Here is a 15,042-nt window from a genome sequence, read left to right as displayed (position 1 = left end):
GTTGAGCAGCTCAGAATACAATAAATATATTTTTCCTTCTACATCTGCTTCCAGGTGAAACGGATTCCATAGCATTCCTCTCTTCTAACATGGAATTTTCCAGTTAACCTGTTTATGCATGGAATTTTCCAAACAACACTCCCTGTGTTTTCCCACCTTTTCTCCTGTCTTTTTTCTATCAAAAGAAAAGAAATGAAATAAGAGTGTCTCACTGGAACCAGAATATCCACTATTAGAGCAGAAAAATATTTTTACTTGCATAAAAAAGTTACTTTATACAAAAGTATTTTTTATTAGTGAACCATAATAAGCAATCACAAATAATACATCAGTGGCTGTACAATTAAGAAAACCTGCATATATTACAATGATTAAAGAAAGCTAAACATAAGGGGAGAGGACCCCCCACCCCACACGCTAAGAGTCATTAGTGGGGAAAGGTTCAGAGAATTGCAGCCGAAAGCTTTAGGATTACTCCATCGATCTTTAAAAAAATGAAATAGAAATGTAATAGAAATAGAAGTTTCCTAAATTCTTATTCACACTTATTGAAAGTTAAGTACATTAGAATGCAGTCTTATACATTCTACTGCATATTGCACAACACACATATGTACATTTTCCTGGAGAAAGACCAGTAGAACTTAGTAAGCTTACTAATGGGTAAACACATTGCACCTATAATGTTGCAATTTTATACTTACAGGTAGTTCTCGTTTAACGACCACCATTGGGACTGGCAGCTCCCAATTAAGCAAAGCGGTCACTAAGTGAAACTGCAACTGTGCTTATGATCTTACTTCAGTTCTCCTTTGCTTTACAGACCTGCAAAGGTCGCACATGCAAGGATTGGTTGCAAAGTTACTTTTTCATCACCGTCGTGACTGCGAATAGTCACTAACCAAGACAGTTGCTAAATGAGGACTACCTCAACAGATTTAGCCATCTTCAACAAGTGTAGAAAATACCTGGTTTGCATTCTGTATTGCAATATATTCTTTAATGTACTCTTTTCATTTATTCCAGTTTCATCCATTTGTTTCCATATGGAATACAGTAAAGCTGCAGGCATATATTCTTATCTTCTAATTTCCATTAGTACTTTAAAAAGCTATGCATAATGTCCCTATAATGTAAAATCACTCCATGTGTAAACTTAACATTTTCTCATTTTCTCCAAATAATGGAATTTGGCGTCATAATTTCAAAACAAAGATGTCTATCTCTTAAACCAACTCTTAATTTAAAGCTCTATAGATTAAAATTGGACATATCTGGTTAATCAAGTATATTTTATATCTATTAATATGCTGATAAAGGCTGTAATCAGTGCTAAGGTACCACGTGATCCGCATTGCTGGTCTTGTTTCTTTCTGTGTTTCAGTGTAGAAACATGTAAGGGAGTCATCTATGTACTAATAATTTTAAAAGACAGGAAATCTGCAGTAAAACTTATACCCCTTCCTATTTTACATTCCTATAAGAGTGCTGTGTTAGATGTGATCAAATATATCATGCATTGTTTTCACTATGGGGACACTATAGCATTCTTTTCATCTGTTTTAACATATGTATTTATAAAATCCTGCTATAAATCCTCTATTGAATGATAATGGATGCCACAACAAGATAAAATTCCAGGCTGAGAATGTTTTATCTTTACTGGATAAAAATCTTGGCTTACTGGCTATTTAGAAATACTCTAGACAACTTTCCCAGTGTTACAACTTGTAGGAGGAAGGAAAGCCTTATAACTTTTTTTTTTCTACATCTGGTGATTGGAATAATCTAAGAATGAAATCTGTTTGTTAAAAAGGATTACTGCCAATGGGAAAGTCATTAGTGACAAAGTCTAAAGCTACAATGATTTTGCGTTATCAGCCAAGTCAGAACAAGAGTTAGGGCAGAAGTTATATTCCCATCTGAAAGGAAATTCCAACTTCTTAGTGTCATAAATTATTGTGAGTTGAGGTATAAACAAGTCGGATATTTGTAATTTTAATAACATTCTGGAATTGGATGTTTCAGATTCCTTGAAGGGCTAACTGCTTCATTTTCTTCTGTGAAAATTTAAATGATTCCTTTAACAATGGCCTATGAAACAATATGAAAACCAAACATTGTTTTTTTTCAATGTACAAAAGGTTATATTCAAGAAATTTCACACAAGGACTCTGTACCAATTTGAAAGCAGCTCCAGACCTCTGTAAATCCAAGTGTTTGCTGTGTTTGAAAATGAAGCTGACTTATTTCTGGCTAAACTGCAGTGTTTCATGGAGCTTATGGGCTCCAATTCCCCACTTGCAGGAACTTCTGCCACACCATGCCTTCTAGTTCCTAGCTGCTGGGCCTCAGATCTTCCAAGGGGAAAGGTGGCTTGACACCCATTCAGCTCCCCTCCTGGGCACTGCTTGGATTTTCTTTGCACATGTCCAGAAAAACTCATACTACTCTAATAAGAACATGAATTGGAGGTGGACACAAGGTACATATTTCCTTTTGTGTGGAATGTCGGGGAGGAAAAAGATGGCTTTTGTTACTATAGAACTTAAAGTAACTAGGGGTTCCTTTTTCTCAGCATTGCAAGAAAAACTTTGAAATTTATTGTAGGCTGCAAACTTTTTCAGGGAGTAAAAATTGTATTATTGGGGAACTACTCTTAGTCTCTGGTAGTTTTTTTTTTTTTTAAATCAGGTAGCATATGGTCTCTGCTGACCCCTGGAAGGTCACTGTTGATCAGAATGGTCTATGGTGGGCTAACTGGACAAACAGATTAACTTCCTACATTACAGTAACTGTGACTTGTTTGGTTTCTCCTATGCTATGTGTGAGCTGGTCTTTGAAGTGTTGCAAATAAAAAATAAACTAAGCTATACTTGAGCTGTTGCAAAGCGATGAAAAAAAAAAATCTCTTCCCATAATTGATTTAGACCCATCACATTTTCCTAGCAAATAGAAACCTACTTTTTGTGATGGCTTACAAATTTTACTCAGCCTTCTGTAATATGATGGAATAATTGTACAGGCGATTTTAATAACTGCTATCTTCCTCAGTAGCCATCTCCTTGGTTTCAGCCCCCTGATTCCATCAATTAATGGTAAGAGTAACTAGTTCCAAATTCCAAAATATTTTATTTGATTTGTTCATTAAAATATGAATAATGTCATACCTTTGGAACACATTGATATGAAGGAAGCATTGAGAAAGTTATTGCTGCCACCTAGTGTTTTAAATACTGCTCTAGCCCCGTACCTCCTTACCTGCAAAGCACTGATTCAGATTTTGTTATTCAACTCCTAATAACTGAGGCCACTGTTATTTGTCCCCTAAGGCACTTTATGTCCCAAGGCAATACACCCGATTTCACTTGAGTCATGCAAGCAACGTGATCTGCCCCATAAATTGCGTCACTCCGAGTTGGCGTCAACCTACTCTAAGCTCCTTTCAAAGTAAATCACTCCTGATCTGGATGGAAAAGGGTGTTTAGATTCAGTCTAAATTGGTGCTAGATACCAAAGTGGATACAAACTTAATCTACTGGGTTCTTAACTATCCCACATCCCAGCTCTGCTTGCTATTAAGATTGAAGAGGTATGGAACATCAGACCTTGCGGTAAGCTTCCATTCTTTGTGGCACCCATCAAAGGAGCATGTTAATGAATATCTTATGAAATATTATTATTTTAAATTTATTGGCTGGCCTACCTTAGTAGCCTCTGGGCAGCATACAAAACTGTAAAAAAACCCATTAAAACAGCTAACTACATTAAATCAGACAGACAGCCCAGACTAAAACGATCCAATAAACAACAGACTCAACAAAAGTAAACTGATATAGTTTATATTATTGGATGTAAGTGTGTGTGTATAAATCCTGTATGTGGTGCTGTTATAACTTGCAGTTCGAATAAAAGTTTAACTGTGGTCTGTGACGGTAACAAATTCTATCTATCTACCTAATATCTTAGGTTATTAAAACAACAGTCCCAGTCATTTTAATCTTTATTTAACTTTAAGTTATTATGTGCAAAGAAGTATTAGCATAGTTTTAGCAGATTTTGGGGAGTGTTGAACAATGCTTTATGTATACACACCTGGAATCTTACAGAGAAGAAAACTTTTACGTCTGTGCATGCATGCATTTCAGCTCTTCATTCAAAACATTTCAGGAGAAGAATTTGCAAAGTGTGGAAGTATGTTTGACATACCTCTTTTGAACAGTGAAAGCAGCTACCTGATTTGACCCAACTGCTTTAAGAATCTTAAAAAAAAAAAAACAAACAAAGAGAGGCAAGTGGCAAAGTACCTTTTTCAAATAATTTACACACTTTTAATATTTTTCCATATCATTTCCCACTTAGTTGAACAAGGAGCATAACTTGAAATATAGACATAAATTTGACTAATCTCTTTCAGTTTAACAGTAGAAATGGCAACAATTTTGTCTGAGAATAGCTGTTACTACCTCTGTGACCTTAGATCACATCTTTCTGTTCTGCTTCCGGAGAACACTTCAAAGCACTATGTCATTTTGAGGCTCCTGCTCATTCCAGAGAGTCCAGTTTAGTCAGTTGCAAGCTAACCCCAGCAGTTTATTGGCTATTATGCAGAGGAAGGGATCTCCCTTAAAGTAAATCATTATTTTACCATGATCTTTGAACTCTTTCAAAGCTGCCTCTTTAACCATGAGTGCTGTGATAGCATGATTACCATTATTCTTGCCTTGCAAATAGAAGGTTGCTAGTTTTAAACCCCTGCAGAATATTTAATTGCCTTTTTCTCTCCCTAAACTTCCTACTTTTCCGTGTGTCATTGTGCTACTAGACCTCTCTTGATAAAGGATAGGTTTATAAGAGATTAAAAAGAAGGAGGGCAGTAAGAAAGGATTTTTAAGCTGCCTGTTGTGCTTACATATGTGCATTTTGATGTTTTAACTTTGTTAAATCATATACATATATTTATAGACAAATTAGCAGATGTATAAAATGAAAGTATATGTCCAGGAGGAGCTGCTCACAAGAAGGAAAGAGTCGGGCAATTGCTTCACTGGAACAGAAAGGTGGGAGACTCATCAGCAGGGGAGGATGTGATGGTCTATTGTCCAGTACCTTACAAGCTGTTGCCAAAGGTTTCAGCCTAGAAAAGATTTTCTTAAACTGGCCTAGAGTTAAGCTGGCATGAGCCCCTGATAGCAGCAGCTTAAACAGTAAGTGTGAATATACCCTTAGAATTAAAGGACACTGAAGACTATTTTCCACCATATAATAACAACACAGTATACTGTACCACCTTTATATTATAATTAACAATGCAACTTATATAATGTTAATCATTATTACATTTACAGAGAGGCGTTCAGTGATTCCCAACTGATCCGTTAAATTCTTAGAGTCTAACTTTTACAAACAGCGTATCTCTTCGATTGCTCAGATATCTCATTTTTAATAGCTATAACTTGATCCTCCAGTTGCTTCAGCTGATCAGCTTTTTTTCGTTTGATCTGGTTCAGACCTTGTATCTTCTTTTCTAAATCTGAAATAACAAAAGTAAAAAGTATACATTGTTAGGTATGTACAGTAAATCTGAACCAATCAGTTATATAAAACTTAGTTAATCCCCAGTTATCTGACTTGAGGTCAAGCTATATTATCTGCTTAGCTGTGTTAAGGTTACAGTTTTGGAACTGAAAGGGATCTGTGCCCAATCCAGTTGCAGGAATTTGCATTGACAGCTGTCAGACTATATTTGGGTTGCAAAAATCCAGAGAGCCATTCAAGAGCAGCAAAGAGGTGTAGGAAATTCCAAGGCTGAATTACACTCTTGGCCCTTCCCCAAGTAGGGAAGGACCATTAACTCTGTTATGGAATTAGGACTGGATTAGAAAATCAGTAGGATTCCTTTCCAGTTCTATTCTTCGAACAGGTAAGTGTCTGCCCTGGTCCATTCTGCCATATTTCTTGCATAGGAATTAAGTATCTGACTGTTTGTCCTCCCTAGCCAGTAAATATTTAAAAAGGGGTTGCCTCCCTTCCTGTCCCTCCCCCCCCCCCCCCAATATTTCCAAAGTCTTCTATAGGAACAAGACAGAGAAACTTTATGGCCTTAGACTATTACAACATAAAAATATTCACACCATGTAAATTTTTGGTAAATGTACGTATAAGCAAGGCACGTACACTACCTGTGATTCTTTTTGCTTTCTCTGCAGTCTCCTTGGCCAATTCTTCTGCCTCTTTTTTCAACCAGTTCAGTTTCTGCAAGGTTTCTAATGGAAGTCCACTGGTCTGGAGTTTTTCTTGCAAGCTGCTGTATTCTTTTTTAAGATTAGCAGATTCCTAAAAAACAAGGAATGTAATTTTTTCCTTTTTTTTTTTTTTGCAATTCTATGGTGTTCTTAAGTAAATTCAAATGAATTCAATGACACTAGCTGTCAAGTAAGCAGTATAGGATTGCAGCCTTAAACACAATTGATTGATTAATTATGCCCCATCAAGTCAATGTTGACTCTTAGCAACCACATACATAGATCTTCTCCAGGATGAACTGTCCCCAATCTGGCCCTTCAGCTCTTCCAACAGTGTAATTCACCATTGTAATAGTCAATCTGGTTGTCCTCATCTTCTCTTTCCTCCCACATTTCTCAGCATTGTGGACTTCTCAAAGGAGCTAGGTCTTTGCATTAATGTGTCCAAAATATAATTTAAGTCTAGCCATTTGTGCCTCAACTGAGAACTCTGGGTTGATTTGTTCAATGATCCATTTGTTTTCTTAGCTATTCATGGTATACTCAGGAGTCTTTTCCAACACCAAAGTTCAGAAATTAGGAATCTGTAAATGAAAGCTCCAGAGGGATGAACAAGGACATTTAATTGGTATATTACCTTATTACTTGCTGTTGCTTGATTTTGTGCTTCTTCTGCCTTTGCTCTTGCATTTGTTGCTTGGATTCTATTCATCTTCATTTTGGTCTTCAGGGAATTTATTTCATCTGCCAGCACGGACAGTTTTTCTGGAAAGGCCTGCAACTCAGTAGCAGTCCTGTTCATTTGGTTCTCAGTCTGCATACCAAGAAATATAACTAATAAAAGGTTTGCAACTCATTCTTAGAGGACAATTAATGAAAAAGACAAGGGGTGCAGGATCAAATCTTAGAAACTAATGGGCATATTGGTATTGTAGCATTAGCTATTTTAATGAACAAGCTATTTGTCCAAAAGTTTATACAATAATATTTTCCATTGTACTATGGGAAAAACAGAAGTATGGAGTCCTTGGTGCTCTCTGAGCTTGGTTATTTGCTTGCAGACGTTTCATTATCTGACTAGGTAACATCATCAGTGCTAGTGAGTGCGGGGTTTGCTCCCTGTTTATATACCCTCATGTTGGCGAGGGTGTGGTAATTCCTTGATTAGGGTATTGGTTTTGATTGATTGTTTGTTGGTGTTAATCCCTGCGGGATTAGTTCAACCCTGAACTATGTATGTTCTCTTCTATTGAAATACAAGTTTACCTTTCCCAGCCTGATTCTCTTGATTTATTAGACCAGTGTTTCTCAACCTTGGCCACTTTAAGACAGGTGGACTTCAACTCCCAGAATTCCCCAGCCAGCATGGCTGGCTGGGGAATTCTGGGAATTGAAGTCCACCTGTCTCAAAGTGGCCAAGGTTGAGAAATGCTGTATTAGACTATAACATACACTTTGGCACTGCTGATAGATGATGCTAGGTACTGTAGTCTGACACATTTGGAAGGAATCTCAGTTAAAAAACAATAGGACATCCTGGTGAAGGAGATGATCTTGATCACCATGCTATTTGATTACTGCAACACAAAGTATGTAGGCGGCCATTGGAAGTGACCCTTAAGCCACATCTGATGCAGAACACAATGGCAGGGTACTCGCTGGGAAGACTGGTTATTGTAAAATAATATCTGTCTTGCAGTTGCCTCATAGGCTGCTGGTAGGCTTCTGGGTCCAGTGTGATACTTATCACCTAAAAATCCTTGCATGGCGTGGCATGGCACTGGGTTACAGCAGGAACTGCTTTGCCAAGTGTGATTGTGATTCTGCCCATCCACTTCAAACCCTGAGAGAAGGTCTGCTCCAGGTTCTTCCCCTGTGGAAGTTTAAGGGTGTTTGGACTAGGAGGCAGGCCTTCTCTGTGGTAGACCCTCATTATAGAACACGCTTTCCCTGGAGATGCCAATGGCCTCTCCACATATTCAGGAGAAACGCAGTTGGCCTTTGGACTGTAGGACACATCTGTTTTCATTGTTATTAAGTTGAATATGATTTTGGTTTTAATTGATATATTCTGTTGATTGTGCTCAGAGTTGCTCTGACTGGAGTGTTCTATAAAGACTGTCCAATAAATAAGTATACCTAGGTGGTAGAGTACGATGAGAACTAATTAGGACATGAAAGGAGGAAATTTCTATTAAAATTTGGAGTTCTAAAAGTTTATACTGTAGATTATATTTTGCTCAATGGTACAGCAGAAATCATGCAGATCATCTCCTGAGGAACATCCTGGGGGTTTGCAGGTACACTTTTAGTTTCCTGAAAGATTTCATTGACCATAGGATAGGTAGTTGATCACTATATGATATCAACCCAACATTTCATCAATATAATTTGTCTAAAATGCAGCCATTATAGTTGAAAAAGTATGGCTTAGGGACATACAGCTGCATTCCTGTTGTGTGGGTGTGGAAGGAATTTTGTCAGCTAGGCCTTTTCCATCTACCTGAGGCCATGCTGACATGGTCCACAAAGCTGAGAGAAGTCAGGGAGGCAAGAGAGATTTCATATGACAAGGCATATATAATATTCACTGTAGGGAGTGGAGGAGCAGCACTGGACAATGTGGAAGACAATATGTGCATCCTGCTGCCTTCCTTGCCTATATCCCATAAGTTAGCTGGTTGTGTCCAGGTCCTAACAAAAGATGCTCTCTTTTCACCAGCATCAAAGACAGTCAGGTTCTGTATATGGAACGGAGAGAACAAACACCATCTTGTCCTTTGCCCCAAGTAGCAAAATGTCTTAGGTCTGAATCAGGTAATACAGGATGGCATTCTACAAAGAGAAGCTTTGGGTAAGATGGTGTCCAGTTCCTCCCAGTGCTTCGTTAAAACAACCCTTGGGATAAATGTAGGATTTCAACATTAGATGGAGAAATAGAAAGCGTAAAAATGCACAACAGACAAAGCAGTTCTGTTATGTTCAGAAATTAATATGGGAGGAAACAGTACATCCATAACATTTAAAGAAAGCTGAATGCATCGATATTGGAGTGAAGGCACCTGAACCAAGAAATGAGAATATTAAAATTAAGTATCACTGAAATGCTCTAATTTACAGTCTCTGATTTAAGGGATGATACCTCTGAAATACTTGTTTTAGTTTGTTCTAGTTTCTCATTTAGAATTGCCAAGGCGTCTTGGGTTTGCCGCTGAACATCTCCCACTTCTTTCAAGTCGCTTATTATTTCATCGGGCTTTGCGAGAGCTTTTGTTCTCTCCCTGAATTTTAAAAAAATAGGCCAGATCTTCAGAAATGCAAGAAATCTACTGTATTCTAGGATTATTAATTGGAAGTATAGTACAATAATGTATATTTATTAGAGAAAGAAAGAGAGTGCAATGAGCAAACAAACAAAAAAATCTTTACCGCAAGCCATTTAGGAAGATGGATGAGGATAGAACATAACATTAGTGTAACAAAAGACTTAATCATGATTATTTGGATAGCTCAGTTGACCTTGGTTTTCCCACAGAATGATTGAAAAGTTACCTTATGATAAGATTAACCAAAATGCAGTCCACAGATATACAGTTACATTTGTTTATATTAAAAATAATGCCCAGAAAATTCATTTTCAGGGATTTGCGTTGGATTATCACAAATACAAATAAGAAAATACTGTACTTACTCAGTTTCTTGTGCTTTCATCAAAAGACTCTGGGCCTCTTCCTTTTGTTTCATTAAGTTTTTTGTATATACTGTGGAGTCCTCACAATGTGTCATGAAATTCTTGAGGTTGTTGAGCACGTCCGGGAGCTCCTGAGGAACTTCATGCATCTTGATGCCCAGAACATAATTTGCAACTTTCTCTATATCCTCAGGTGGGGCACTCTCCTCTTATAAAAGTGAGGAGAGAACCATGTAGGATCACTGCTTTTGCACCCTCAGTATAAATACAATGACACTAACAATGAAAGAGATTTCCTGCTGTTGACACACGTACAAAAGAGGCAGCGTTTGGATTGTAGCGTCATACCCACTGTTTTGCAGTTTTGGACTTCCCCTCCCCTTCCCGTAGACCAACATTTCTCAACCTCAGCAACTTTAAGATGTATGGACTTCAACTTCCAGAATTCCCCAGCCAGCATGGCTGGCTGGGGAATTCTGGGAATTGAAGTCCATGCATCTGGCTCTAGATTCTTCTGGGAGGAAGAGCAGCATAAAATAAAGCAATATAAAATAAAAATGCAGTGACAACAGGATAGCACCCTTCACTATTCCTGAAGGGAACCAGTTAGTCTATAGGTAGACAGAGCATGTGAAAAATAATTCCAAAAAGCTGAGGTCATCTCTCAGAATCTGTTGTCAGAAGTGATGGCCTCATTTTATCAAATGAAAAGGTTGGCCTAGCCCCCAATCCCGATCCATTTTTTTCCTACTATAATCAGCCCTAAAAAAAACCTTGCTAATTGTCAATATTAGATCTTGTGTGGCATTAAATTAGGCAAAGCAACAAGAGAAAGTGATCAGATACTTAGAATATCTGATTATCCAGTGAGATTTTTAATATTCTCATTGGCTTGGCTTCCAAATATCATCTGGAAGCTTTATATGGTGGTTATAAAAGAAACGGATTTATTAAACAGGTAATATTTAATGGATTCATTAATACAGTCTTGTTTTGTTTACTGCTAAAATCAATATTATGGATACCTAAAAGTTGGGGACATTATTATTTATTATTTGTATTCTGTTTGTGTATACACACACATTTTTATAGTGATATAACATACCTGAATTACTTTGAAAAAACAGAGTTCTTAGTATGAAGATCAGCTGCTTAAATATCAGCTAAATTGGATTATTTTTAATTAAAAGTGGGCTAAAATTAATATAAATAAATAATATTTTTATTTTGTTAAAATGTGTGCTATGTTGAATTTATTTTGCATGACATATACTGAAAATGGAAGAGAAAGAATAGCACATTTACCTAACAAAAAGTTTCTCAGTTTCTTGATAAGGTCTTTGATGTTTTCTCCTTTGTTTTCTATTTGATATTTATGTTTCTCCAGTTTTCCGTGTATCTCCAAGGCTTTCTTCTTAGTATCGTCAGTCATTTTTCTTATATTTTTGATCTGTGAGTGTACATTTAGATAACAATCTGATTTTTTTCATTATCAGTTTTATTGATTAAAAGAACCAAGGATTATGATAGTATTTCCCCCATAATTTCTAGATCCATTTTCAGTTCTAACCCTAAGCCTGGATTAAAGGAAAAGAAGGTCTTAGGCTCTCTCTTTCTCTCTCTCTCTCTCTTTTTAGCAACTGACTGAACTCATCCTGAGGGCAGAGGTACACTTTGGGAGGGGTTGTCAAAAAGCCAAGATGGTGCACAAGTGAACCCACTATCTTGTCTTTTTTAACCCCACCCCCACCCGATGCCTTTTCCTGGGGCAAATCGTTTTTGGTACCCAAGTGCTAGACCTACACAGAATCTGAATCATGATATGTCTAGTATCTATTTTTACAATCTGAATTATTCTGAGCACAGCCAATTCCCAAACTAGTCCACCATGAACTGTTGTTAGCTTCATTACTGTAGGAAAAATATAGAAGTGGGGGAAACCACACATGGAGCTAATCAGGGAAAGATAAATGGGGATCAATAAAGCTAGCATGGTTCTCTTCCCACATGATCCCTACATTCCTGATTTGTGGGTATAGCATGGAACTAGTTGCCATGTTGTTTCTGTAATTAAAAAAACAGATTCTTTGTGTTGGACCCGGAATTATTTCAGATCTGAGAATATTTAATACTGTAATATAAGGATTAGTATTCTCCAGGGATAGAGCAGGAAGGCAATTTAGACACTCAACCAGAAACAGTTGGTCTTCTGGTGCAGGCCAACTATACAAGTTGGAGACATATTCCTAAACACTATGCAAATGGCATACTTTATTAATTAGGTCATTGTCCTTGATAATAAAAATGCAGGAGCCATATGTTATAAATAAAAAATAATGCAATAAATCTTCCTCAACAACAGCAAAAATGAAAGGAGATTGTACAAAATGCAAAATTCCCCTGAAAGCTTCTCTGCTATTTTAAGACAAAAATCATCAGGGCATGCATTAGAGTCCAAATCCAACTTCAGTCATTGAGTTCCTAGTTACTAACACACATCCTGTCTCTTAGTGTCAACACCCTTACAATCAAGGAAGTAAGAATCACACAGACTTCAATAAGGAGTTTAATGCAAGAATTAGGGGAAAGGTACAGAAACTAGGATAGGAACCTCCAGCCCTCTGAGATCATTAAGGTAGAGCATGTTTGAAAGTTCTGGATGTCTTCTTCACAGGCTTTCTATAACTTGAGCTGGACTGAATTGCCATTTATTAGATAAGCCATTAACAAAATCTTCCATTTGTTGATGGTTTATGTCTGGAGCGCCTCTGGTTTCTTCTTCAGCCTCCTAACAATCTTTCACAATTAGCTCCCCATCTATTAACTGGGATTAATGTGACCTATCTTTTGAGCATGTTAAAAACGAAAACTTTATGAAGCTCAGAAGCTTGATTGTTGAACATACGGTACCTTATTCTGAGATCTTTGCGTCTGATTGGTTAGGTTACTTAGCAGCAGGGCTGTTTGATCAACCTTTCTAAAGGCGTTGATAGAAAGAGGGAGCGCTCCATTACAGTTTGGACCGCCGCAATGTTTGTTGCCCTGCCTGTTGCGACATAAAGCCCCGCCACACTCTGCCACGGCACACGACAAGTTTCCTGGCATTCCACACACCTGCATCAAAACACAAGAGAGGCATTCATACTGCAGCGATCAGTAAAAACATTGCTAAGTATGTTTTCACTCTCCATCCCAAATTTACTGGGGATGATCAAGACTAGCTCATACTTAACTACTTCATTAGTTTTAATATACAATTTTAAAAATATTGTATATTAGTTAAAATCTCTGGCTAGAACCTTCTAAAATGATTGACGTAATATGTCTTAGGACAGCTTAATATAAGAACAATATATAGGATTTCTCATTAGCTATACTCCTGATATATCCTTTTCCAGTGAATGTGATGGTGCCCCACTTTCTCCAAGAAATGAATCATCTTACTTTTTCATTTAGATTTTGAATATCTGAAATCGTGAACTTCTTCAGTTGGTTCAGTGTAATGTTTTCCTTTATGTCCAGATCATCTAGCATGGCAAACACATTGTTCCTTGTTTTTCCTCCATGAGCTATGATAGATTTTGTTTCATTGATTCTCTCTTCAGCAGACAACATTATTTGATAATAATTCTTTATTTTGCTGAAAAAATCTAAATCAAAGGACAATATCATTTAAACATAGCACTTCACAAAACATCGAGCAAATTTAAACCTATGTATGTAGTAGTAGTAGTAGTAATAAACAATGCATTATTATTTACACTTATTATTTACTTTTATATTTTCCTGCAATCAAGGACTCTCAGCAGTTCACAGATAGGCATACAACTAAAACATCCACACTAAAAATTTAAAAAATGGAATGGAAGATAGTATAACAACAGTAACAAAAATAACAGTGAAATGCATGAGTCCCCAAACAGTCTACAAAAGAGTTCTGTTTCAAGCTATTTGGGGAAGGTAGTTTGAAATGTTACTTTCCAGTTGGTAAAAACTTTAATTTTTAAATGCACGGCCTTCTTACCCTGCAATTGCAAGTATTCCATCCTGTGATGCAGTTCTGTTCTCTTCTGCAGGGTTTCGGAGAGATTGTCAACATCTTTGTGTAAGTTTTCAGTTATACCATGGAGATCAGGAAACTGATCCAGAGAGCCAGATTGCATAAACATGTGAGAAACTGTTTGTCTAAAAAGAACAACAAATTGACTATTACATTAGATTTAATGTTAAGATTAGCTCTTGACCTCTAGTACTTAACTTGGAATTGGATCCATCTTATTTCTGTCTGTTTTTCAGGAGTGGCACTTGAGTGTAGACACATAGACATGAACATTTAATGAACAATATTTACAAATGATGTATTCAGAATTTAAAAACAAATTTCGTAGAGACAGATGATAGATTTGCAAGGAGTGCGAACCTGAACCACAACCATTTCAGATCCTTCTAGATGTTTAGAAGATGGAAACATTTAATGCATACACCCATACATTTTGATTTAGTTCATTAGCATCCCCCAGAGTATCTGGGAATTTGGATCTACGCTGGGAAGCCTACATTATGTTTCCTACTGCATACACATCAAAAATTTGAACTCCTTTGCATAAAGCTTTCTTTACTTGGAACAAGTCTGCTTGTTGGTCAAATAAGTTTAGAGTCTTTAAGGAGAAAAGTTCAATAATTTTCTGAGTTGTTGGCAAGACCACTGAAATCAGAACACAGCTCATCGCCCTGTGAGACAAAACAGCTGGGCTCCATTCACAGAATAGCTTTCACTGATCTCAGCTTCACACAAACACACAATTTCGTTCTCAATTTGAGTCTTCCTAGTAACATCTAAAGAGGAAGTTAAAAATACACGTTTTCCTTTTCTCTCAAGCTTACCCTCTCTTTGTAGAACACAAATCTACTCTGAAATTAAATATAGTTAACACATTACTAGCAGTTAAATTCAGTTTATTGACTGTTATATAGAATCTGGGATATGTGATTGTTGCTTCCCTTCAAACTTTCTCTTTTTCTCTTTATCCAAGTCATTTTTTAAAAAAATATCTGGATATTTGGCTGCATGTTTTTAAAAGAAAAAGAACCTGAAGCTTTTGTATG

General features: G+C 36.9%; 1 protein-coding gene across 1 annotated transcript in view; it reads right to left on the bottom strand.

Annotated features, from left to right (window-relative positions):
- Window positions 1–5,393: 5,393 nt before the first annotated feature.
- The window catches only part of LOC103061084 (laminin subunit beta-4), a 40,693-nt gene continuing 31,044 nt past the window's right edge, over window positions 5,394–15,042 (bottom strand). Inside the window, exons 16-24 of the mRNA XM_088143368.1 lie at window positions 13,961–14,121; window positions 13,381–13,586; window positions 12,847–13,050; window positions 11,242–11,386; window positions 9,937–10,144; window positions 9,388–9,526; window positions 6,883–7,059; window positions 6,183–6,336; window positions 5,394–5,533 (exon numbers count right to left, since the gene is read on the bottom strand). Coding sequence (XP_087999494.1) covers window positions 5,394–5,533; window positions 6,183–6,336; window positions 6,883–7,059; window positions 9,388–9,526; window positions 9,937–10,144; window positions 11,242–11,386; window positions 12,847–13,050; window positions 13,381–13,586; window positions 13,961–14,121 — 1,534 coding nt within the window. The remainder of the gene's footprint in view (window positions 5,534–6,182; window positions 6,337–6,882; window positions 7,060–9,387; window positions 9,527–9,936; window positions 10,145–11,241; window positions 11,387–12,846; window positions 13,051–13,380; window positions 13,587–13,960; window positions 14,122–15,042) is intronic.

The sequence above is a fragment of the Python bivittatus genome, unplaced genomic scaffold, assembly GCF_059951505.1.
Source record: "Python bivittatus isolate LINGU-HERP-01145 unplaced genomic scaffold, Pbiv_v1 ctg000010_np1212, whole genome shotgun sequence".
Taxonomy (NCBI): domain Eukaryota; kingdom Metazoa; phylum Chordata; class Lepidosauria; order Squamata; family Pythonidae; genus Python; species Python bivittatus.
This window is presented reverse-complemented; position numbering and strand designations above follow the sequence as displayed.